Source organism: Stenella coeruleoalba (assembly GCF_951394435.1).
Source record: "Stenella coeruleoalba genome assembly, chromosome: 4".
Classification (NCBI taxonomy): Eukaryota; Metazoa; Chordata; class Mammalia; order Artiodactyla; family Delphinidae; genus Stenella; species Stenella coeruleoalba.
This window is the reverse complement of record NC_137149.1, coordinates 102,204,459-102,230,943: the sequence shown is the minus strand read 5'-3', so window position 1 is coordinate 102,230,943 and position 26,485 is coordinate 102,204,459. Positions and strand designations below refer to the sequence as shown.

Sequence of the window (26,485 nt, the reverse complement as noted above, 5' to 3'; positions counted from 1 at the left end):
CAAGAAAGTATTCTGTGTCCTATTTAAGTTCCCATTAAATTAATTCTGAAGTTGTCAACTGCTGTTCATAGGACCACAGGTCTCTACCTGCATCTCTAGGCGTCCTCAGAGTTCATTAGGTTCAGATGTGACCATGTCACCATAGTTTGAACTCAGAGTAGAAATTCCAGGATTTGAAGATAATATAATTCAATATTAACTTGTGACTTAAAAATAAACTCTTAAGAAATCATTAATAGCAGGTTGATTCTTTAACCTCATAAAGCTATAAAACATCTATAGTAAATATTATACTTAGTGATGTAAGAGGTTTACTGAGAACAAAGCATGAGAACCTGCTATAATCACTTACATTCAAGCTTGTGTGGAAAATTTTAACCTGTGCAGGAAGGCTAGAAAAAGACAAAACTGCCATTAGTAGCAGATGACATAATTGTCTATATAGAAAATGCAAAATAATTTACAGATATGTAAGTAGAAGGCTGATGGATACAAAAATAATAAACAAACATCAGCAAATGCAGTTTTAAAGGCACCATTTACAATAGCACCTATATTTAAAAAAGTCTCTTGAAAGAAGTTTAACAAATAATGTGCAAGAAGAAAAAAAATATAAATGTTGTTTTATGGACCATATTAAGGTCACAAAACATAAGATTTACTGTTTTAAATGTGCATCAATTACCCCTACCCAAACTGATCTATTAATTCAATGTACTTTTTTTTTTCTTTTTTCCTATTTGCGGCACGCGGGCCTCTCACTGTTGTGGCCTCTCCCATTGCGGAGCACAGGCTCCGGACGCGCAGGCTCAGCGGTCATGGCTCATGGGCCCAGCCGCTCCATGGCATGTGGGATCTTCCCGGACCGGGCACGAACCCGTGTCCCCTGCATCGGCAGGCGGACTCTCAACCACTGCACCACCAGGGAAGCCCAATTCAGTGTACTTTTATTCAAAATTCCCATATTGACAAGCTGACTCTAAGATGTATATGAAAGAACTAAGAGGAGCTAAGATATTCCTAAAGAAGAACAATAATGTTGGGGGCTTGCCTTTCCACTTATCAAGAATTTTTATAATGCTATAGTCATTACAATGGTATGGCACTTGTGTACGTATAAACATATTGACCCATGAGGAAAACAACAGGGTCTGGAAACAAACCCTTACATGTACTTATCTTGATTTATGACAGAGACTGGAAAATGGTGGACTTTTCTATAAATGATGCTGGGCAATTGGTTATCTATATGTGAAAAGTAAAATTGAATTTCTACTTCACATTGTAGAGGATAATCAATTCTGAGTTCTAAATATAAAAGACAAAACTACCCAATTTTTAGAAGGTAACACAAAAGAATATTTTTTACGATTTTAAGAAGAGACTAGCCATAAGAAAGAAAGTTGCATTATAAAAAAATTATTTAAAAAAACCCACAGATACACCTTTTTGCCACACATATGAGGGACAAATGGTTAGTACACAAAAATGTATGTTTTTTCAAAATGTTGTGTGAAATAGCAAAGGGAATAACAGAAAAAAATGGGCAAAAGAAATAAAATTTCACAGAGGATCAAATGCAAATAACCTGTAAACATGAGAAAAGACATTCAATTTCATTTGTAATAAGAGAAATGCAAATTGAAACCACAATAAGAAACCATTATATAATAATTTGATTGTCAATGGTTTAAGAAGTCTGACAATTCCAAGTGCTGGCCAGTAGGTAGAGGAAGAGGAGCTTTCATGAATTGCTTGTGGGTGGAATAAATCAGTACAACCATTAGGAAAAATGGTTTTGGGGTTGGCCGAAAAGTCCGTTTGGGTTTTTCTGTAACATCTTACAGAAAAACCCGAATGGATTGTTTGGCCAACCCAATAGTATTATTTGGTGAAGCTGAAGATGTGTATACTTTCTGGGCCAGTAATCTCCCTCCTACATATATATCCTAGAGCATCTCTTACACATGTGTAGCTAGAGACCAGCACAAAAATGTTGAGAGCTGCGTTGTTCATAATAGCAAAACTGTAAGCAACCCAAATTTGATATTGTCATGAAGTGCAACAGCAGTCATCTGTAAAAATAAATTAACCTGGATTAAACTCACAAACATATTGCCAAGTGAGAGAATTAAGTCATATTTACACATTATCTCATTTATTAAAAGTTCAAAACCCAACAAATCTAAAGAATTGTTTAGGATTTCACTCATAGGTGGTAAACTTATAAAAATAAGTGACGAATTATTGACGCTGAGCTCAAGATGAGGGTTACAGTGTGTCTGAGGGGCAGAGCAAACACAGAGGGAGAGGGATGAGATTTGAGGTGGGTACACAGAGGGCTTCCAGTATCCTGGTAACGTTTCATGTCTTGGACTTGGAAATGAGCACCGTTGTTCATTTTGTTACTCTTCCTAAAGCTGTACATGTATGTATGTATACACAAACACACTGATACATATGGATACACTTATATTATTTTATATAATCTTTTATATTGTATATATAAAAAGGTATAGATATGTTTTATAAAATGTTTTTATACAACCTTTTATATCTACAATATATTGTACAATTTAAAAAAACTTATAAAACCTGTTAAGTCATACTGCATCTTTTGAATGTCCCAAGTATGTAAGGCACTTCCAAATTATCTAGAATTATCCATGTATCCTTTACTACTAACTATGTATCTTTGCTTAATGAGGATATTCTTCCCTTTCAAAATTAAATCTACACACCCTAGTTCATACCTTACTCATGTTCCCATGTTAGATATTTGGGGTTTTTGGAGAAGGTACATGGCAGTTTCTAGAATGGGACCTTAAATGACTGAGCAGTTTCTTCCTGCACCTTATATGAATAATGCCCAAAGCTCTGATCGCCTATATTCTCAGTCTAGCTCATTTTGTAAGCATTTCAGCTCTGAAAATCCCACTCTCAGAGGTTCTTATTTTCCCCCTCATGATTCCTACTTATATGATTTCTTTTTAGCTACAGCAAGAGGCTTCAGGTATTAACTGGACATGTTCAACAACTTCAGGAGAAATTCCTGAATGTCAATATATGACATTGCAACTTGGCTTTCACAGGCATTAGCTATGTGAGATAAGTATAGCAAAACTCTGAGTGAAGATAAAGGCAGTCATGCTTCCTAACTCTTGGTTTAATATTTTAAATCAATGTAGCAGGCCACAATATTGGATTAAGAATTCAACATTGATAGAAATAATTAAGGAGAAATAAAAAAAACCCAATCATTTGCCAATATCATAATAAACATTGCATTATTGAGCAGCTACTATGGAACTGTGTTAGGCAGAATAGATCAAAAATCCATTCCTTAGGCCTTTATTATCATCGCGATAACCAATAAAGCAGAAAATGAACTTTTTCACTCAATGAAAATTTATTAACGTGATAATTAGATGTGAGATAGTTGAATGTAGTAACTCCATTTGCTAACCAACATTAAAATAAACATCCTAGATTGATTTGCAGTAATATTACTACTATCACCCCTTATAAGAGAAGTACAGACCATTGTAGTCAGTATGTCAAGGTAATTAACAGATTTTGTTCTGCCTCTACATGGATTTCTTTGACATGACAACCTGCATGTACGTCTAGTTTAATTTTAGATATGTCACAGTTTTTGTTTTGCTGAAAGCCAAAAGAAAAATCTCTTTAGATCTAGTTTCTCTTTTGCAAAACTTTCCAATAGATAAAAGGATGAGATAAAAATGTTTATGAGATCACAGTAGAAACCTCTGATTTCAGACCTTGGTGGACTTAACACTATAGTGTTCTTTATGCACCACGGTCTTGAGATTAATTTTTATTGCTTTCTCTCTCCTTGCTGAAGTATGAAAGGAGAAGCTTATCAAAGGGGTATTTATCAGTCACAAGCCAATAAGGAAGTGAAATTTATTTTTCCAGTTTATTTTATTCGGGAAGGTTGGGGAGTTCAGAATATAGTAGATTTGTTAAAAGAGATATGAATTTTTTGCCTTGTTATTTCCTGGAGGTGGAACTATGCTACTCTGAAGGATCCAATGCTGTTTTCGGTTAATGATGATTTAAAGAATACTGTCATGAAAAAATCTGTGCATCTTTTTAAAAACCATGTTTGTACAAAGCATAAAATTAAAATGTTTTAATGTGTCTTTGCCTTTTATGTCTGTGTGCATGATCATATTTAAAGTCTTAATTAAATCTGTCATCTATTGATAAATTAATAATTCTTGTGCTGTCAAGAGTATGCTAAGGTTCAAAGCTCCAAAAACTGAATTACTAACAGTGAATTATGAGCTCAAGTTCTGTTAACTGTTCTATTAAAAGGCCTTGGTTATATCATATTTAACACATTTTTTCTGCATCAATAAATCAAACCATTTAACTATGAATAATTAATATAATTATTGATACACTGCCACTTTACACATGACCTCAATAGAATATCTCATTTGCCTTCACCAGGGGAGAAATCATTGAATTGTGTCTAGAAAGATGAAGAAAAGCTCAGCACACAGAGAAAGCACTGATAAACATTGTAGACAGAATCATGCTCCACGAGGCACAGCCTTGTGACAGGGAATGGCATATTAGGAATTAAGTTCCACACGCAAGAATATTGAATGACTTTGTAACATTCAACTGATTGATGGGTTCTTGACCTTCATGCCAGGCAAAAAGCTTCCACAATGAATCAGAAACCCTATTCAGACACAATCTTAAATTCCTTGAGTCTCAATTCTCTATGTTCCAAGTGGAGGTGATCAAACTATATATTATCAGTGTTTGTAGCCAACGATGATAATAAAGAAATACATATACAAACATAAGATTAAAATGTTTGAAGAATCAAAACAAAGGAGGAGCTTCTAACTTGGAATTACAGTTTAGGATTTAATGGGATGTAAATGTTATTATGGAATTTGTCAAAGCAATTGTTTAGGTCTTCAGGGAGCTTCACTTTCAAATATGGGTCTGTAATTTGAGAGCTTTGACTCAATGCCAGATTGATAGCATATTTAATTTGTAGTAATTTCTAAATTCTTAATGTTCTAAGATGATCAAATTCTCAGGTTTCTAAGATAATCTATTATAATACCATGACCTTCCAGCTGCTCTGAGGGCTGTATGTATAAGTTTGTAAGTCACATTAAATACTCCAATTTGAATTGTGTCCTGTATTTCTCTCCTCAAAAATAATTGTTTATTCTGACACAGATACCATATACTGTACTAAAAATAACAACCATTAGTTGAGTATTGCTTTATGCCAGTACTACTCTACATGCTTTTGGTGTATATTCTTGAAACCTTACAACGATGTTACAAGGCTTGTTTTTATTTTATGGATGAGGAAATTGAAACTCAGAGAAGGTAAGTAATTTGGCAAGGTCACAGAAAGAGGAAGATTATTATTTTTCTTTCAAGTGTGTTTGGCCACAATGCCTATAACTTTATTTTGGTCCACCCTGCGGTGGCTCATAGTGAGAAGAAGCTTGAGAAGCAGAGGGAAACGGTGATCCCACAACTTGTTCCAGACAATGCTAGGGTCAGAGGTCAAACCACAGGCCTTTGAAGGTGTGTGAACTGGGCTAACGTCCAAAAGCCTTGGTTCTCTCTCTTGTTCTGTGTTTAAGCAGCTCTACAAGGGCACTGGCTGGGTGGTTCTATGCACTCCTTGCCGGTTTTGTGGCCCATTGAGCAGATTTCTCTGAGCTCTAACCCACTGCTATGGGTGCAGGTCCACTTCATCTGTTCACAGTTGCCCAGACCATCTCATTTTCTTTTCACGGGACTGCTAAAAGTAAAAGGCACAATTCAAGAGTCCTGCTGCTATCACTCTGAAAGCAGAGGATAAAATGTTTCCACGGGATCCCACACACATAGATGAAGATTAGTCCCAAATGTGAGCTGGTGAACTTAACAAGGCACTAGCCTTTACCTCCGACTGCTTTATGGGAAACTTAGCATAAAACAAGACCCTTACCTTCTAATTTTCCTGTTGCAGCATAGAAAACATTGCCCCATCTTGCTTTCTAAAATCTCTTTCTCTCCTATCTCTCACATCCTGTCAATTTTTGAAAGTCTCCTGAGGATATCTCAAGAGAACTCTCAAGTAAGTAGTCATAATCAGTGAGTGGGATCACTCGTCATTCCTCTTCTTCTGCTCTGGCTTCTTTGCCCAGGAAACCTCAGGCAGTGCTGCCATTACTGTTTCCTGGTGGCTTCTCAAGGTTACATGGTCCTACTGTGTCATACTGTTCTAAGACTGATACGCTCATGCAGCAAACATTTCTTTCCTGAGCTCATCAATCTTTGACCATCCTCTCAAATACCCCTGTTCTCCACTTCCTAGCTTGATGTTCCCAGTGGAGGGCTGCCTTGTACTCCAAACTCTCCCAGACAATTTAATGGGATACCCACTCTTGCCATTTCTGCTTGCTCTAGGATATGTGTTGATATCTGCGAGAGCAAGCCAGAAGACCAATGATAAATGTAGACCCAGAATTTCCTCCTGGTCTTCCAGTCATTCACATCTTCCCTCCAGATATATGATAAATATATTTTGGTTCACTCTGAAGCTTTGCAGTAGCAGCCTGGAGAAAATACCTATGTCTGCTTCTCCTTAACTTATAGACATGAACAGTAGTTGCATTTATTGAACATTAGCCAGTGCTGATACCATTCTGGTTTCTCCCAGAATCTCCAACACCGCTCCTATAATATGTATAAATACATTTTATTAAACAAATCAAAAATACTTTTAACACTGAAATTCAAGCACCCTGAGTTCAGAAGGCTGAATAGTAAGTCCCCAAATATATCCTTGTCCGAATCTGCAGAACCTGTGAACATGTTACCTTACATTGTTAAAGCAACTTTGCAGATGGGATTAAATTAAGGATCTTGCAATGGAAAGATGATCTTGTATTATCCTGGGTGGCCTGATATAATCACACAGATTCTTATAACAAGGATGTAGGAAGAGTCAGAATCAGACAGAAGATAATGTGACAGAGCAGATGGACAGAAAGAAAATGTCAGGGAGGAAGAAATTTTCCTCTGCCCTTCTAAATTCTTCTGGCTGGTCTAATAATTAAATTGATGTGAGATAGATTAAGAGGAGAAAGTCAAACAAAAGTTTAATTAGCATTTCTACATGGGAGAGACCCAGGAAAACTGAATTATTTCACCAAAATAGCCAAAGCCCTCACCTTAAATACCACCTTCAGCTAAAGACAAGAGAGGATGTTGGGGGTAATGGTAATGGGACTTCATAGGGGAGGAAAGCAATTTACCTGGAGATGGAAAAGCAAATGTTTGGCAAACAATATTTGCTGGCCCAGGCAGAGACAATTGGGCACAAAGTAGACTCTGATTTTTAGGCCCTGCTTAAAGAGTTTCCCTCACCACCCCTGGCTCACATTGTTTATAGATATCTCTGGTGATACCTCTATTCTAGGAGCAGGTCCTTTATCTAAATTCTTTTAGGCAGTTAAGAGAGAGGTTACAAGAAAAACTTTTTGAATCTTCTGTTTGTTAAAAATAATCAGCAAAGAGACACATTTGTTGGGGTAGGGACAAAATTTGCTGCCCTAGAAAGAGATCTGAAGAGGTTAGGTTGATGGCTTTGCTATGTTGATGGCTTTGAAGACACAGGAAGATGGCCATGAGCTATGATATACAGATGCCCTCCGGAAGCTAAAAGGATCAAGGCAATGGCTTCTCCATTGACTCCAGAAGAACCTCCTAGGGCGTCCAGAAGGAGACAGCTCTGCGGACACCTTGACCTTAGTCCAGTGGAACTAATTTTGGTCTTCTGACTTCCAGAACCGTGAGAGAATAAGTTTGTATGCTTTTAAATTACTGAATTTGTAATAATTTGTTACAGCAGCAATAGAAAATCCAAGTGCTGGGTACGCAGGAGGGGAATAAAAGTTCAAGAAGTACAAAAGAGAGCTTCCCTGGTGGCGCAGTGGTTGAGAGTCCGCCTGCCGATGCAGGGGACACGGGTTCGTGCCCCGGTCCGGGAGGATCCCACATGCCGCAGAGCGGCTGGGTCTGTGAACCATGGCCGCTGGGCCTGTGCGTCTGGAGCCTATGCTCCGCAATGGGAGAGGCCACAGCAGTGAGAGGTCTGCGTACCGCAGGAAAAAAAAAAAAAGAAGTACAAAAGAAACCTAAGCAAAAAATTTTTGTAAAGGGCTTTATTTTCATGATATTTATAAAAATACGTTAATAAATATTTAAACTTCTCTATTCCAAGACAAAGAAAAATACTGCATAATTAACACGAAACAAGGCATTATGCCTAACAAGGAAGACATAAAATGTCCAAGGGATATTTAGAACATTGTCATTTTTAAAGTTTCAGCATCAGAAATGTTGACCACAGATGGTGAAACGATTTCCGTAAATAGATCGTCAGCAACTGACCATCTTCTCATCAGTACACAAAGTAAATGTACACATTCATTCCCCTACCTTAACAGTGATCTATTTATTTGGATCCCCCGCTACTGTCTCCAGCTTTTATCACCATGGATGGTACAGTGTGGTATCCGGCCCCAAATAAACCACAATAGTTTTATGAATGAAAAACATTTAAAACACATCACCTTCAAATAAATAATAGTCAGCACTGAATTAACTTTGATTTAATGTAAAAATGACCTTTTAAAATAACAGTACAGAGAATTGCCAAACACATTCATACCTTTTAGATAGAACAGTAATATACAGGCTTTGAAAAATAGATAAATAAATAAATACATATGTAAATAAATAGAAGAACTCTCATAAGAAACAGGCAAAAACATTAGACGCAGTCCAGGTGGCCCCAGGAGCTATTTGTTTCTCTTCTTTCACTTTGATTCCACTAAGGCTGCAGTAGTAGCCAGTAAGCTCTCTCCAGCTCTCTAGATCAGTTGGCACTGTCCCTGTGATGAGAAAATGGGTAGTTAGTAGGACCCAAAACGTTGACCTCACAGCCCTGCACCAAGTGGTTGCTACCTAAACCACTGCTGCCCTGTGTGGCAGAAAATGCCAGGCTCTTAGATGCTGTTTAATTAGGAATAAGGAGCCTGTGGTCACAATCTTATTATTATCTTCAAAACGCCACAACATAATGCCACATTGGGCTGAAAAAAGTACATGCATGACATCACTTAAGCCTCATAGCAAACTCCATGAAGTAGCTATTATTATTTTCCCCATGTTATTGAGACTTAAAGAGATTAAGTACTTTCCCCGAGGTTATAGGAATATAAAGGGTGGAATCTAGATTCGCATTGGGGAGGAAGGGGTTGGTCTCACTACAAATTCCCTGCTCTTCACCACTAAGCCTCAGAGGCGCGCATTGTCCAAAATCAAGGGTTCTATTTTCAGGGCTGAAGGCCATGAGAGACTGAGGTAAACAATACCTGTTCCTTAACAGGTAGGAAGCTTTTTCGCATCGTTGGCTAAATCTACTTCATCTTTTAGGAACATACATTTACCCAGACTCATGACAGGCGGATGAGGATGGAAGGCACTAGAAATATCCTTCTGACCTTAACAGCAAATTTAATGGTGAAATTATAATGACTTTCAGTCCTGCAGCTAAACCGTGGGTTTCTCTGATAGAAAAAAAAAGAGGCAGATGACTGACTCTAGTCACACGTGTGAATAAAACCCATAACTCACTTGTTTAGCATCTTGTTGATGATTTTTTTAACCATGGGAGCTTCAGGGTTGAGACAAACTTCCTGACCAGCCTTGAGAGTGGCTCTGCAGAGAGAAGGGAGAATCCACGTGAGGTCGGGCTGGGGGTCGGGGTGGGGCCGTCGGGAAGGCGGGGGTGACAAGCACAGCAACAGCGGCGGCACTTACACGACTTCCGTTTGGCCGCAGTGGGGTCCCGGGGGCGTCACCTTCACGCTCTGGATGTTCTTGAAGTGAATCCCCTGCACGGTCTGCAGGCACCGGCAGCGCAGTTCGGTGACCACAGGCGCCCCTGCGGGGAGGACAGACTCGGTCAGGGGGCTGTCCCGGGATGGGCCCCCACCCGCCCCCGTCCCGCCCTGGGGGTGCCGGGCGCCGGGTCGCACCTGCTGCGCGCCGGCCGGCGGCCACCAGGACCAGGAGCAGTAGCGCGGCGCGGAGGAGCCGGGCGGCGGCGGGGGTCGCGGCGCGGGCCATGGGGTTCAGCTCGGAGGGTCGCTGCCTGCGGCGGGAAGGCGGGCTGGAGGGCTGGCGGAGCGGATTCTGTGGCTCCCCGAGCCGGGCGAAGCCCTTTTATGCCGATCGGACAGGGGCTGGCAGCCCAGGGCCAGGGAAATTCCCCGACGCACTGGCGTTCCCGGGTCCGGAAGGAGGGTGCGGCCCCGCGGGCCTCCCGCGTAATCCGCGCCCTCGAGGAGGACGTGGGGTGTTGTCTCTGCGCCGAAATCCCTGCAGGGGAGTGAGTCGCCTTGCAGGTGGTGGTGTCACATCTTAGAGGAGAACAGGCATCATGAGGGAAGGTAGTTAAGACTGAGGGGATTAAGGCGACGGAGGAGGGAAGCAGAGAGAACTGGTTTTTCTTTTTTTTTTTTTAAGTTATTTCTGAGATATACATTTCAAAGTCAGAACTGATTTTTCATGTGTTACGCATACGTATCTTGGGGCTTGATGATTTTATTTACGTCTGCATAAATACACTCTGTTAAAACACGTCATCTCAAATTATTCATAAGAATGTTCCCTTATTTCCTGGTATTTACACACAAATCAATCAAACTTGGTGTCATATCATCCCGCAGTGGTGAGGGGATGACCAGGATCAAAAGTTTAATTCAGTGTTTAAATTAGAACAAAGTGTCACAATGCTACAAAGCTGCTTTCCCCTGTGAAATTTTGGAACTTCCAGAGCTCGAGGAAATCCATGAATACCACCTTTTTTTGTGTAGAGGGTGTTAATTAATCCATGAAATAAGGAGCGGGTGGTCATTTGGAGCTGTGGCAGGGAGGGAAAGCTGCGTGGGGCTCACAGGTACACAGTTTCTAGTTTTATCCAAGAACAAAATAGGTCATAGGAATCAGGAGGGGATGCCTAGTGTGAGTCGCACCCTTTGCTCATCTAAGCACCAAAAAACATGTGTTCCTGTGAAGTATCTAAGAGCTAGATCGTGCATTTAATACCATTTACTTGTTTTACGATCACAAATCTCATTTCATTTCCATGTTATATGGACTTTTCTGCTTCCAGCGATTTGATTTCCCTCTAGAGAAGTAATTGCTGTCATATTTTATTTTTTTCTAATTTCTAATAAGACATTTCAACCTGTTAACTGGAGAGTTTATTATTGTGTAGTTTATTTTTCACCCTTAGTTTTAATGCCCTTAGTTGGATTATACTCAGGTAGGTTTCATATGTGAGAGGTGTGGGGATACCCAGTGGGAAGCAAGAGCAGGGAGGGGATGCTCCAGGGGTGGGTAGAGGCACAGAGCAGAACTCTGCTCCAGACTGCCTGGTGCATGACATTTAAACTGCCTGTGCCTCAGTTTCTGATCTGTAAAATGGAGATTAAGGGTAGTATCTACTTAAGCGGGTTGTTATGAATAAATGTGTTAGCATTTGAACACACCAGTACATATTAAATGCTATAAATAATTTTTAAATAAATAAAATAGAAATTGCTTTTTCTGTATTACTAAGCTGAAACTAACCTAGGGATAAAATCTTTGTACAAAGAGAAAAGAATTATTGAAAAAAACAAAACAAAACAAAAACTCCTCCAATATAAAATGTTGTTTTTTTCTTTTTGTTTTTCTTAAGAGAAAACTTAGAATGAATTTTTTTGTGTCATCTAGTTTAATTGCTGGGTAATTTCATAATTCTAGTTTTAGTCATTTCAACTACAAAATGTGAATAAAAGTAAAGATGTCCCATCTTGATTATTAGAAAAGAATATGAACAAGTAGATTATAAATAAAGATTTGTCTTTACATTTATTTTTTGTCAGTAATCATCTGTACAGTCCTGAGAAAAAGGACAGGAAATTAAAAAAATTTTTTTTAAAGAGTAGGGAATGAAAGATGATCTAAAGTTTATAAAATATGAGTAACTCAACAATAATTGAGAATCTGTTTAGATATTATTGTTATTTTTTATTTTCTGGGATTCTAATTGGAATACAGTTGACACTTGAACAACATGGGCTTGAACTGCACAGGTCCACTTATATGCAGATGTTTTTCAATAAATATATTGGAAACATTTTTGGAGATTTGTGACAATTTGAAAAAAACTTGCAGGCTAACCGCATAGCCTAGAAATGTCAAAAAAATTAAGAAAAAGTTTGGTATGTCAAGAAAGTATAGAATATATGTACATGTTAGTCTATTCCTACATAGGCATAAGGTGAGTGATATTTAATATAAAGTTAATGTGTTAGTTTTCTTCCTGTCTTATAACTTTGCTTTCATTACATTACCTTCATTGCATTACCATACAGTATGTCTTTCTCTTTCTTAATTGGGGAAACTATGTATAAGGCTATCATCACAGGTAAATTTTTTTTTAATTTAACAATATTTCTAATACTATGTTATGAATATGACTGTAATACTGTAGGCCATAAGATTGTTATAATGGTTCATTCATTAGTGTATAGGCTAGGCAACTGTGAAGCAATTGTAACAATTACACTAGGCTACCACAAAGCAATCACATTGCTTCTTCATTATTAGTGAATTAATTATTATATCTGAAATAAATATGAATTTCTTTTTTACATTATCTTTCATTTTTGATGAATCATGTTAGTAATACGTATAACATCTATAGTGTTTTGTATTAAATAAGACAAGATTGATGGAGGTACTGACAGATGATTCATCTTATAAACATGACTTAAACTTACAGTATCAATAAATACAGTACAATAATGTAAATGTATTTTCTCTTCATTACGATTTTCCTAGTAATATTTTCTTTACGGTAGCTTACTTTATTTTAAGATACAGTATATAATACATATACAAAATATGTGTTAATTGACTGTTACACACTTTCCGCACTTTCACTGCCAAGGGCGCGGGTTTGATCTCTACTTGGGGAATTAAGATCCCACAAACAGCAGGGTGTGGCCAAAACAAAACAAAACAAAATTTAAAAATTAAAAAATAAAAAGCAATAGTGTTCTGAAACCTACTAAAATAATCCAGTTCTTTCTTGTTTTAACAAGCATCTTCCCTAACTACTTGTTTTATAAGCTGAATGGCAGATGTATATGCCCAAACTTTCAACTAATACAATCACCAATTTAAAAAATATAGAGCCAACCCTAAAATAAAAACACAGGTTGCTAAATTTTATTTTGAGCTACCGTATTTACCGCATCTTGCAGATTTGATTGGCAGTATATAATCTGCCTTTAAAATCCAGAGTTGCTGCTGTATCCCAAGATGATGGAGCAGCAGGAATGGGCAGTACCGTCCTGCTCTCCCCACGCTGGCCTTGGGAAGTTGTGCCTACAACTGCCAACGCTATTTTGTCACAATTACTACTTTGAGTAGAATGAGTCTGGCTCCGAGGGGAGAAGAGGGAAGATGTTGGAGCAGTAAATCCCTGGATCCATCCCTTCTTCACTCCAGAGCGTTTCACCCAATGTCAATGTCATCCACCTGGTCCAGTCTCTAGTGTATTTGTCACTTCTGCCTGCCTTGAGCCCCTTCCCACTGCTCCTGGTTACAAAACCTTGGCTTTCCTGTGGGAAACATCTTTTCTTCCTCCCAATCTGGGTAGCTCAGGTAGGGTGACCCTGCTCCAAAGCTCCAGAAGTGAGCTGATGACTGAAAGTAGTATTGGTCAGTCCTTCCAGTTTGGGTCCAGCCCCCAGCCACTCTATAGGTGCAGGGGTGGGTGAGTGACCTAAGCCTAGTCAAGTCGGAAAAATCACTGGGGGACTTCCCTGGTGACACAGTGGTTAAGAATCTGCCTGCCAATGCAGGGGACACGGGTTCGAACCCTGGTCTGGAAAGATCCCACATGCCACAGAGCAATTAAGCCCGTGCGCCACAACTACTGAGCCTGTGCTCTAGAGCCCACGAGCCACAACTACTGAGCCCATGTGCTGCAACTACCGAAGCCCCCACACCTAGAGCCCATGCTCCGCAACAAAGAGAAGCCAACGTAATGAGAAGCCCGCGCACCACAACGAAGAGTAGCCCCTGCTCGCCGCAACTAGAGAAAGCCCGTGCGCAGCAATGAAAACTCAACGCAGCCATAAATAAATAAATAAATTAGAAAAATCCCTGGGGTCCTTTTTGTCAAGAAATTGCTTTAAAAAAAAAAAAGCGCTTGCTTCCTGTTGGGTTATATCTAGTAGAACAGAAGCTTAGAGCTTTGCCAGTGGTTGAGAACAGGTTGCCTAAAATGAAGCCAGCATAGAGAAAAGCATCCAGATCTGGAGTGAGATTGTTACTGAAGAGAATTTTTGAACTGCAACACCAAGCTTTATCGCATCTACTCATCAGTCTTTTAGTTTCATAGGTCAAATGCTTCTCCTCTTCATTAAGCTAATTTGAGTTAGGTTTTTGTTACTGACTCCACTTATGCTAGTTATCTTACTTATCTTACACCTAGGAGGGTGTTTCAACTCACATTTAATGTCTTTCTTTCTCCATTTGTTTCAGCATTTTCAACGATAATTTTCTCAGCATTTATAAGGTGGGAATGAAGTTTGGTGCTGGGGATATAAAGAGGAATAGGAGACTCTGCCACCCTCTAACTCTCAATGCAATAAGGGAAATGAATGTACAAATAGAATTTTTTTTTTTTGGCCCCGCAGCTTAGTTCCCTGGGAGAGGGATTGAATTCGTGCCCCCTGCAGTGGAAGTGCAGAGTCCTAACCACTGGACCACCAGGGAAGTCCCAACAGATAGAAAATTTTTAGGAACGCTTGATAAATACCATGGCAAACCATTCCCAAGGTATCAGGAGTGAGGAGGGACACCCAGTGCAACTCTTATATAGAGTGGCTTTATGAGAGACATCAGACAAGTTTTCCTAAAAGAAGTGCTCACTCACATTAGTCTTAAGGATAAGGAGTTTTCCAGGTAAAGGGGGAACACTGAGGGGTGGAAAACATTCCAGGACAGGGCCAAATGGGCAAAGGCATGGCTATTAAAAAGAGCATGGGAATACTGGGAGAGCAAGTGGCTCATGCAGATGGAGCTCACTCTGCGAGCAAGGAGAGGGGAGAGACTGAGGCAGGAGCAGGTGGGAGGGCTCAGACACTGGAGGCCACGTGCCCATAGGATTCTGCTTGTCCATCAAGACCCAGTTTGGTGTTGCCTCCATCGGGAAGTCTCTACATGCACCTCAAGGTGTTTCCATAGCCCTCTTGCACGGACTACACCATGACCTTTATCAGCTCTCTACCACGGGGAGGGGGAAAGGCTAGGGTAACCTAAAGCTTCACAGAGTGTGTGGAAAATGAGGGGTGGTAGATACTGGAAAAGATTAATAAGCAGAAACCTCAGTTAAATAGAGTTGAGAGACCAGAAGGGGGAGCTCTCACACCCTGGGACAAGAGCAGAGCCCAAGAGGAAGAAGAAAGACTCCTTTCCTGGCAAGGACATGATCAATGACAATCCGTGGACTCTGTTTACCATAGACCCCCAACTTCCTTCTCCTATCTATAAAAGTGTTCCTTTTTTTTTTTTTTTTTTTTTTTTTTTTTGCCGTACGCGGGCCTCTCACTGTTGCGGCCTCTCCCGTTGCGGAGCACAGGCTCCGGACGCGCAGGCTCAGCGGCCATGGCCCACGGGCCCAGCCGCTCCGCGGCATGTGGGATCCTCCTGGACCGGGGCACGAACCGTGTCACCTGCATCGGCAGGTGGACTCTCAACCACTGCGCCACCAGGGAAGCCCAAAAGTGTTCTTCTTTTGCCACGTGGGGACTTGCACGCAGCTTGCCGTGGTTACAGATCCCCAATTTGCAGTTCTCTGCTAATCTCAAGTAAACCCATCTTAGCTGAAGAAATATCTGACAGTCTATTTGTGACGTCAAAAATATTAAATCAAAAGACATTTATGAAGCACACACAATATATAAGAGACTGTGGTCAGTTTTGCAAAAGACATGTAGTGGATAAAGCTGAAATATGAACTTCACGCATACTTTCTTCTGCAATAGAGCTAGTCTTACCGTCTGTTCCTATAGTAAAGACAGCCTGGTGGTTTCAAAGTCTATGATTATTTAAATTCATTTCAACTAACTCTGAATACCAACTAATATATTAGATTTGGGCGTTATTCCAAGACTTCTAAAGAATCAATTTCAATATAAGCTTTGTATTTCCATTTTCTTAAGATTGCTTTTGAAACTTTTAGAGAAGTAATTAAATTCCATTACATATAGTATAAGCCAAAGAAAGACAGAAATGCCAAAATTACCAAAGAATACGTCAAGAAATAGATATAGGAAATGAGGAAATGTCTCTGTGGAAATGTTTTTTATCACACTTGGCTGTGATGGGCATGAAACAGCATGATGACCCTGCTTTGATTCTTCCTGTATTGTGGAAGCAAAATTTAGGAAGTTGAGAAATTAGTTATAAACCACAGCACGCACATCAAGTACAGTGATATGTTACATATTTCAGCTAGGAAAGTTACAGTCTTCATAAAAATCTTGATGATCGGAGAATATCTTCTGTAACCTTTCAGAATTTAAAAATCTGTTGATACATTCTTTATGGCTCATATATGCACCCTTTTAGAAAATGTTATCTGGTTGTTGGAAAAACAAATGTGATTTATGCAATTGTTAGGTGAAGCATTCCTATGTGTTTTCTTCAGGCCAATTTGGTTGGTCATGTTGTTTAACTCTTCTATACTGTTACTGATTCTTTACTGCTTTGTCTATTAAGTACTGACAGAGATTTGTTAGAATTTTTAACTATGACTGTGGTTTCATCTATTGCTTCTTTTAGTGTTTCTCTATTTTGCTTTATATATTTTGATAATATGATATTAAGTTCATAAAATTTTAGAATTATTTTTGTCCCTTGTAAAATTGCCACCTTTTTATTTTATATTTTTGGCCATGCCACAAGGCATGTGGGATCTTACTTCCCCAACCAGGGATCAAACCTGTGTCCCCTGCTTTGGAAGCACACAGTCTTAACCACTGGACCACCAGAGAAGTCCCACCATCTTTTTATTTTAAATCAACCTTCTTTGTCTCTGACTACCTCTTTCCTTAAGTCTTAACGTATTAATTTGGTCTTAAGTATTCATTCATTAAGTATGTATTCATGCCAAGTTTCTTTCAGTTGGTTTTTACATGATATAATACTTTCAATTATTTTCATTTCAAGCAATCTGGGTCTTGATATTTAAAGTATGCCTCTTTTAAGCAACATAGATTTTTTTTGTCTTAATTACACAGCCTGGTAGTTTTTGACTTTTAATTGGAGTGTTTATTCCATTTAAATTTACTATAATTCTTAATATAGTTGGATTTAAGTCTACTATCTTGCTATTCTAGTTGTCCTATCTTTTTAAAAATAAACTTTCAATTTGGAATAATTTTAGATTTACAAAATATTTGTATGGATAGTACAAGGAGTTCCTGTGGACCTTTTGCCCAGTATTTCCTAATGTTGATATCTTACATGATTATAGTACACTTGTCAAAACTAAGAAATTAACATTGGTACATTACTGTTGACTAAACTCCAGTCTTCCTTCAAATCTCATCAATTTCCATTAGTGCCTTTTTCCTATTCCTGGATCCAGTCCAGCACGCCACATTGCATTTAGTCCTCATGTCTCTTTTTTCTCCTCTGACCTGTGGCAGATTCTCAGTCTTGTCTTGTCTTTCATGACTTTTGACGGTTTTGAAGAATACTCATTAGTTATTTTGTAGAATGTTCCTCATTTGGATTTTTAGGATGATTTTTTTCACGATTATACTGGGGTTGTGGGTTTGGGGTGAGAATATCATGGAGATGAAGTGCCCTTCTCATCAAATCATATGGGGGAGGGGTAACATGATATTCACATGATGTAAGCGGTCATAATAACCTTGAGCTCTTGGTTAAGGTCTGTCTGCCAGATTCTCCACTGAAAGGATATTGTTTTTCCCTTTTCCTTATCTCTTTTTTGGAGGTAAGTCACAAAGTCCAGCCCAAACTCACGTGGGGAGGGGAATTAAACCCCACCTTCAAGAGACTTTACTTATATTATTAGGCATTCTTCTGAAAGGAAGCCATCTCTCCCTGTGCCATCTGTTGTTTTGTTCCTTTATTCCTTAATTTTCGTCTACTTTTGTATTATTCAGGTATTTTCTTTTATCCCATTTTATCCCCTTTTCAGAGTTTTAATCCAAAATTTTGCATTCCCTTTTAATGGTTGCCCTAAAAAATTACTATATGCTTGCCACAGTATAATTTTCCTTAATACTTTCTCTAACAGTTGAAGAGATGTATCATATTCTAATTCCATTTATCTCCCTACCTATCATTTGTTATTTTTGTCATGTATTTTACTGTACAGTATGTATTTATCTCCATTGGTCATTATTATTGTTCTATAGCACAAATTGTTTGAGTTCTTAGGAAGAATCCATTTTTCTATCCTTTGCTCCCAGCTTCATTAAAAGGAAAAGAATTGCATAATTGTTTGAAAAACCACTACCATAACCATTTAATAGGAGCTCTTGTTGAAATATTGATAAAAATTCAACAGTTTATGAAGAAGTAGTTTTGAATAACAAATTGGCCAGTGTGAAAAACAGCAATATTTTATATAAAACTAGGATTCTCAAGGTGGTTGGGGAGGGTAGAGTGCCAAATACTCTTTCCTGAGTAACAGAAAAGTAAGGGAAGTAACAGCCAGAAGCAGGCATAAAGTTAGGTAGAACCTAAGTCTAACTGTATAATACCTTGGGGGCACCTAGGAGGAACCAAAGATCAAGATGAATAAAACAAAACCTAAGCATGTTATTTGTTTTTGCAAAACCTTTATTTTCGTGGCATTTTAAAAAATGTAACAATAGTTTTAACTTCTCTGTTCCAAAACAAAGAGAAACACTATATAATGAACATTAAACAAGGCATTATGCCCTACAAGAAGGACATAAAATGTCCAAGGGAAGCTTCAACATAAAAATGTTGACCACATAAAGTGAGATCATTTCAATAAATAATAACTGACATTGTTTTAAACAAGTACAAACATAGATGTGCACACACTTTCCCTGATTCTCATAGTGATCTCACTGTCCAATTGCGTGGATCCCCTCTCCCACCCACCCCCTCCACCTCTATCACAGTGCCTGGCACTTTATCGTCTCCCAATAAATATCAGTTTAATGAGGCATTTAGAACCCGTCATCCTCATATTAAATAACAATCAGGACTGAGTTAAGTTTGATTAAACACATTGAAATCTTTAAATACTAACATGTAAAATATTAAAATATGAGCTATAAAAATAAATAAATACATGTATAAATAAATAGAACTCATAAAAAATAGTCCAGCACAGCAAGTCCCTTCTTGGTGTCCCCAGAAGCCAGCTGTTCTCTTCTTCATTTTCAGTTCATACAAGAGCAGAGACCGCTCTTCAGGAAATGCCCTATGAGCTTCTTACTTCTCTCTAGGTCAGTTGGTGCTGCCCCTGTGATGAGAAAAGGGTTAGTGTTCAGGTGCTGAAGAAAGCTGCTTTTCTCTTTCAGGCCCTTGAGGCTCGAGGGACTTCTGCATGTAGACCCTGGCCCAGCTCTGCACTCAGAAAAGGTTCCTGCTCAAAGGGGTTAAAGACCTTTCACAGGTATCCTAGACTTGACCTCAGGGAGGTCTCACTGAAAAGTCCCTGCTCTTCACTAGTAAGCTTCAGAGGCCCATGTTGCCCAAAACCAGAGGTTCCACATTCAGGTAGAAAACATTGAGGAATGGAGGTAAACAATGTTTGTTCCTTAATGGGTCAGAAGCATTTTACCATCCCTGGCTAAATCTACTTTATCTTTTAGGAACATACCCACGATCATTTGAATAGGGATGGAGAGGGGGATAAGGACAGAGAGCCCTGGAAATACCCTTCTGACACAGAGCAGATCAAATTTAATGGGGAAATAATAATGATTTAGTCCTGCAACTAAGCCATAGGTTATCTAATAATATTTTCAGGAGGTAGATGCCAGTATTTGTGACCAATGGCTCTAGTTGCAAGTGGGAATAAAATCCATAACTCACTTGTTTAGCATCTTGTTGATGATTTTTTTAACCATGGGAGCTTCAGGGTTGAGGCAAACTTCCTGACCAGCCTTGAGAGTGGCTCTGCAGAGAGAAGGGAGAATCCACGTGAGGTCGGGCTGGGGATCGGGGTGAGGTCGTCGGGAAGGCGGGGGTGACAAGCACAGCAACAGCGGCGGCACTTACACGACTTCCGTTTGGCCGCAGTGGGGTCCCGGGGGCGTCATCTTCACGCTCTGGATGTTCTTGAGGTGAATCCCCTGCACGGTCTGCAGGCACTGGCAGCGCAGTTCGGTGACCACAGGCGCCCCTGCGGGGAGGACAGACTCGGTCAGGGGGCTGTCCCGGGATGGGCCCCCACCCGCCCCCGTCCCGCCCTGGGGGTGCCGGGAGCCGGGTCGCACCTGCTGCGCGCCGGCCGGCGGCCACCAGGACCAGGAGCAGTAGCGCGGCGCGGAGTAGCCGGGCGGCGGCGGGGGTCGCGGCGCGGGCCATGGGGTTCAGCTCGGAGGGTCGCTGCCTGCGGCGGGAAGGCGGGCTGGAGGGCTGGCGGAGCGGATTCTGTGGCTCCCCGAGCCGGGCGAAGCCCTTTTATGCCGATCGGACAGGGGCTGGCAGCCCAGGGCCAGAGAAATTCCCCGACGCACGTGGAGTTCCCAGGTCCGGAAGGAGGGCGCGGCCCCGCGGGCCTCCCGCGTAATCCATGCCCTCGGGGAGGGGGTGGGGTGTCGTCTCTGCGCCGAAATCCCCGCAGGGGGAGTGAGTCGCCGGCATCCCTGGGGTACCGCCTGCGAGGGCGGCCGTGGGCTCCTGGCCCCCCCTGGTCGCGGGCGGTGAGTGTCAGACTGGTTAGACCAATATAGGGACTGCAGCACAACTTTAGGGCGAGAGTTAACTTCTTTTTTTTTTTTTCTAAATTTATTTATTTATGGCTGTGTTGGGTCTTGGTTGCTGTGCACGGGCTTTCCCTAGTTGCGGCCAGCGGGGGCTACTCTTTGTTGCGGTGCGTGGGTTTCTCATTGCGGTGGCTTCTCTTGTTGAGGAGCATGGGCTCTAGGTGCGCGGGCTTCAGTAGTTGTGGCATGTGGGCTCAGTAGTTGTGGCTCACGGGCTGTAGAGCGCAGGCTCAGTAGTTGTGGCGCACGGGCTTAGTTGCTCCGCGGCATGTGAGATCTTCCCGGACCAGGGCTCGAACCTGTGGTCCCTGCATCCGCAGGCAGATTCTTAACCACTGTGCCACCAGGGAAGTCCAAGAGTTAACTTCTTCTAAAGACACTTCTGTTTTGGAGAGTGGAAGAGTTGACGCTGGAATGGCAGCCTTGTTTTGTCTCTCTTCTTCCTCTTTAAGTTGGGTTTTGTAGATTTTATTTATCCCTGGAATAAACGCACTCTTTAAAATTACATCTGTCATCTCAGTTTGTGTGTAAGAACGTTTGTCGAATTCTCGGTGTTTTAGGATCTCAAATAAATCACACTTAATGCCATTGTTTTTACCAGGTTGGGCCTGGGGGTAGGCCATTGAACAGGTTAATTCACTGTTTATTTTAAGATACAGTGTTGTAATCTCTTATCTGCCCTCTCTTTGAATTTCTGGAATTTAGTCATTACAGGAGCACCACTTTTTGTTCTAAAGGAGGCTGTGTTTTCACTCATGACAGTTACTCGGGTGTTGAAAGGAGCCGTGCGGGGCTCAGGAGGTCCATTCCCCTTTTCTAGGCTTGTCCGTGGACAGAAAAGATCATAAACATCAGAAAGCTAGTACCTAGTGATTCCTGACTTTACTATTGATACAAGCAGCAAACAGATATGGTTTTTGACATACATAAGCACTAGCTTACTAGTATATTTCACTCCAGGTTGCCTGAATTTGCCTGTTTCCTGGGATTGATTCTCTCTTGAGTATCAGCTATCAATGTACTTACATTTCAGATTCTATGTAACTGAGGCCTTCTCACTTTCACCATCAGTTCCAATATCCCTTTTGGATTAAACAGCAGATGGTTTAAGTTGATCCTCCTGGATCGATTAGGACCTCGGGGATGTGTGTGACATTCTGTGGTTGCTGTGAGAAGGACTGGGGAGCTGAGGGAGTGGGTCTGCCTCAGGAAGAGCTGAGAGTTTGTCAGGCAGTCAGGGCTGAAGTCTCAGCTGCACACTTACTTGCCACATGGCCATGGGACCACGGGGAATTATTTAATCTCTCTCTGCTCTCGCTTTCCCTCTGTTTAAGAGAGCTAATGATAGTGCCTGCCTCACAGAGTTGTTATGAGTATTAAATGTGTTAACGTTTGTAGAAGAGTAGCACATACTAAATGCTGTATAAATATTTATTAAATAAACAAAATAGAAGTGTTTTACAACCTTAACGTTATAGACTAGATGTTTGGGTCCTCCAAAATTCATATGCTGAAGCACTATATTTCATTGTGATGGTACAAGAAGTTGGGGCCTTTGGGAGGTAATTCAGTTTATATGAGGCCATCAGGGTGGGGTTCTTATGATGGGATTAGTGCCTTTATAAGAAAAGACACCTGGAGAGCTTATCGTCTCTTTCTCTCTGCAATGTGAGGCTACAGCAAGAAGGCAACTATCACTATGTGCAAACCAGGAAGAGGGTTCTCATCAGATACTGAATCTGCAGACACTTTGATCTTGTTTCCCAGCCTCCAGAACTGTGAGAAATAAGTGCTTGTTATTTCAGTCACCTAGTGTATGATATTTTGTTATAGCACCCGACCTGATTAAGATACTTACATGAACAGCAGTGGTCTATGATGAATCCTTATGTAAGCAGAAAAAATATTTTTTTTTTCAAAGAAACATCTGTTAATTTATCTTTAAAATTTTTCAGCATTAGAAATTTTGTAAGAGGGATGCATCTGTATTCTTTGGGAATCTTGGAATAGATTTTTAAAATCCATTGTTTGAAATTTTGCTTTCAATTACTTCCCACATAAAATAGGAATAAGAGTAAAATTCTTCCTAATTCATTTACGGGAAAATATTTAAGAAATGACTCTCTGCCTTGGGCATTAATAGCTAGCTCCTCAAACAATGAAAAGTATTAGCTGTAATGATTCCCAGACCCAACCCAAAGACGTGAGTAAACACCCAGGAAGAGTAGAATTTCAGCTTATTTACAGTAGCAGCCAAAATGATGAGATACTTCAACTCACTATCTGTAGAATTATCTATAATGTGACTCCTAGAACTTGTTAAATTAAAATCATTTGCTTTCAGGAAGGAATAAGAAAGACTTTTTTTTCTTTTATAATGTACCTCTTTCCATTATTTAATTCATGACAGCCCCATAGTAAGTTTCAGAAAATTTTAAGAGCCCCAGTGTTATGAAGTCTATCATGATAAGCAAATTTCTTCTTGTGTTAACATGTCCCGAATGCCTCTTTTATAGGCACAAGCTATAAACCAATGCAATCACTAACTCAATGAAGTCATCTCTAAGATAGGAGCTCAGCTTCCTAAATTCCATTCTACCCTGTAATTTTTATTGTATCCTTGAGATTTGACTAATACAATGTACTATGCCTGCAAAATCTGGGGTCGTTGTTCCATGCTGAAAACTGACCTTGCTAATTGGCCAGCAAGAATGAGTGGTGTGGCTCTGCTTTATCCTAGCTTGCCTTGAGAGCTTTGCCATTGACACTACCACCCCTCCCATTTCCTAACAGCTATAGTTTGTGTATAACGTTTCTGGTTCTACACTGAAGGGAGAAAATGAAGATGACTGAACATGCTACTATTGATAGATCCCAAGATTTCCCATCCCTCTAAGAGCACTTAGTTGAACATCATTGTTAACCTCCCCTTCCAAGCTCTACTACAACTGCTATTTCTATCTGTCTCCTTCCTGGCACCGACCTTCCTTTTTTTTTTTTTTTTTTTGGCCACTCCGGAGCAGTGTGTATCTTAGTTCACTGACCAAAGGTCCAACCGGCACCCTAGGGAGTGAAAGCGTAGTCCTAATCACTGGACTGCCAGGGAATTCCCCTTCCTTCTTCTTAAAACAGAGCCCTCGTTTTCCTTTGGAAATCCTCACCTCTGCCCTTGTCAGTCCATGTGATTAAGGTGTGGTGACTTCAATTCTGAGCTGAAGACGGGGAGCTTGTGACCCTACGGCAGTGTTGTTCCCTGCTTCCTACCTATGCCCTTGCCCAAGCCAATATGGGTTCACAATGGAGCCAATGAGTTAAGATTGACCAATGAGACAATGCCACTTGTGCAGGAACAGAGGGAACTGAGATGCTCTTGCTTCTTGCTGGGATTGCTAAACTGGTAAAATGGAAACCCAAGGTCTTGCCATGACTTGGGGAAAGCTTGCCTGAGAGTAGACTGCCACAGAGGAAAACATAGACCTGGCCTGCACAGACAAGATTTTTGAAGATGCTTGAGCACCTAAGTCTAGCATTGTCCTATCTAATCCTTTGACTTTCACTGTTATATAGCAATAGATTCTCTTCTCTTGTTCAGCCAGTTTGAGTTGTAATTCCATCACTCGCAGTGAAAGAGTTCTGAAAAATACCTCCGTCTTTCATATTGCTTCTAAAGTTATCTTTCTAACAGACTGATTTCTTCACTATTTAAATCCTTCCTTCCCTTCTTTTCTCCATCTATTCATTTTAAAGTTAGCACTTATGAGTTTGGAAACATGCTATGTTCAAGGACTACAAAAAGTTTAAGATTCATTCCATTATCACAAAACTTTCAGTCTAACAGGAGAAGCAGACATACATACAGAAAATTATGAAGCAGCCTGGTAAATCCCATGAAGAGTATGCCCAGGATATGATAGGAGCATAGCGGTGGGATACCTGACCTTTTTTCTGAAGGGGGTGGGCCAAACTCTCAGAGAAGAACTTCAGAGAACCTTCTCTGGAGGGAAGGTGCCTCTTGAGTTGAGTCTTAAAGGATGGATGAATTTTTCCCAGGTGAACTGGGAGATCAAAGGATAGAGGATACATTCCAGAAAGAGATGACCAGATGAACAAAGCCATCAAGGCTAGAATGAGTATCATGTCTACTGGGAGCAGCCAGCAATTCATGTATCTGGAGCTAAACCTGTGAGGCAGGGAGAGGGGGGAGAGATGGAGGCAAGACCTGGTCACTGAAGGCTGTGTGTAGCCCCTATCTGTTGTTCAGAAACCAGTTCATATGTTACCTCCATTAGAATGCTCTTAAATCCATCTCAAGGTGTTTCCATGACCTATGTGCACAAATTCACCAAGTACTAAGTGGTGTGTGGGAAGGTCAGAGTAAATAAAAGGTTCAGGATAAGACAGAAAATGAGGAGATAGTTGATATTCAATTCAGTAGACCTTTATTAACACCTACTGTCTATAAGGTGCTAGGACAGGATTTATAAGAGATGCAAACTTGGATAGACTCCAAACTCTTAACTTGACATTCATTAATATCTATCCAATATACTCCCCTCTGCATGTTAGGTAACTTCAGTTGTTGTTATATTTATAGTAAAGATTTGGATGATTTGAGCAATTTGCAACAATTTAAAATGATTTCAAGTTACACTAAGTACCCTTCAAAATATTGGCTTTGGGCAATTTTTTAAAGATTTTAAAAAATTGCTTCAAATTAGGTTTTCATCTTTATTTTCTTAAAATTGTTTCCTAAATGTTTATGGAAGTAGTCCTGATTAAATAAATGCTACCATGTTCAGATAACGTAACATGAAGAAACAGTGCTATGACAACTTTAGAAAAGGGAACTCAGCACAGAGAAAAGGGAAACTTCTCCATGGAAATACATAGTTTACGTTATAAGATGTTTTTGGAGAATAAAATCATGATGACTATGGTTTTATGGAAGCAAAATTTATGAAGTCAATAGATGAGTGTATAAATCACAAATAAAAGTATCACACACGTGGTGTCACAATATGGGTTTTAGCCAGAAGAATTATGAATAAAGAATCAAAAACTTGATTTTTAAATGTTGTCAATAGTATATTTTCCAATGATTTTTTTACTGCATTCCACATATTTTTTTCATCAGAAATACTTTTATTTTTGATTTTAGTCTTCTTGACTCTGTCCATTTGTACATGCATTGTTTTTAAAGAGGCACACAGAACATATGTCACAAGTAACTGAAGCCTTATAAAAAAAAAAATAAGCAAAATAAAAGCTCTGTGTGAGGGGATGGCAATGGTATTAGCATTTATTTGGTACTTGCAGAAGCCCAGGAAAGAAGACAATACATGGCC

General features: G+C 40.1%; 2 protein-coding genes across 2 annotated transcripts; both read right to left on the bottom strand.

Annotated features, from left to right (window-relative positions):
• Nucleotides 1–8,168: 8,168 nt before the first annotated feature.
• LOC307185822 (growth-regulated protein homolog beta-like) lies at nucleotides 8,169–11,269 on the bottom strand. Its single transcript, XM_079920352.1, has 4 exons — nucleotides 10,104–11,269; nucleotides 9,886–10,009; nucleotides 9,700–9,783; nucleotides 8,169–8,954 (listed from the first exon to the last, which is right to left on the bottom strand). Exons 1-4 carry the CDS (start codon nucleotides 10,192–10,194, stop codon nucleotides 8,939–8,941), a joined length of 315 nt encoding a protein of 104 aa, XP_079776478.1. The 5' UTR covers nucleotides 10,195–11,269; the 3' UTR covers nucleotides 8,169–8,938.
• Nucleotides 11,270–19,270: 8,001 nt separating this feature from the next.
• On the bottom strand, nucleotides 19,271–21,436 carry LOC307185594 (growth-regulated alpha protein-like). Its single transcript, XM_079919879.1, has 4 exons — nucleotides 20,649–21,436; nucleotides 20,431–20,554; nucleotides 20,245–20,328; nucleotides 19,271–19,669 (listed from the first exon to the last, which is right to left on the bottom strand). Exons 1-4 carry the CDS (start codon nucleotides 20,737–20,739, stop codon nucleotides 19,654–19,656), a joined length of 315 nt encoding a protein of 104 aa, XP_079776005.1. The 5' UTR covers nucleotides 20,740–21,436; the 3' UTR covers nucleotides 19,271–19,653.
• Between the last annotated feature and the right edge of the window lie 5,049 nt (nucleotides 21,437–26,485).

What these genes read in the sequence shown, in the direction of transcription:
- LOC307185594 (XM_079919879.1), bottom strand. Translation starts at nt 20,739, where the DNA reads ATGGCCCGCGCCGCGACCCCCGCCGCCGCCCGGCTACTCCGCGCCGCG. An exon ending in CGCCGGCCGGCGCGCAGCAG is followed by an intron (nt 20,555 to 20,648) that starts GTGCGACCCGGC and finishes TCCTCCCCGCAG; the next exon opens with GGGCGCCTGTGGTCACCGAA. An exon ending in TGCGGCCAAACGGAAGTCGT is followed by an intron (nt 20,329 to 20,430) that starts GTAAGTGCCGCC and finishes TTCTCTCTGCAG; the next exon opens with AGCCACTCTCAAGGCTGGTC.
- LOC307185822 (XM_079920352.1), bottom strand. Translation starts at nt 10,194, where the DNA reads ATGGCCCGCGCCGCGACCCCCGCCGCCGCCCGGCTCCTCCGCGCCGCG. An exon ending in CGCCGGCCGGCGCGCAGCAG is followed by an intron (nt 10,010 to 10,103) that starts GTGCGACCCGGC and finishes TCCTCCCCGCAG; the next exon opens with GGGCGCCTGTGGTCACCGAA. An exon ending in TGCGGCCAAACGGAAGTCGT is followed by an intron (nt 9,784 to 9,885) that starts GTAAGTGCCGCC and finishes TTCTCTCTGCAG; the next exon opens with AGCCACTCTCAAGGCTGGTC.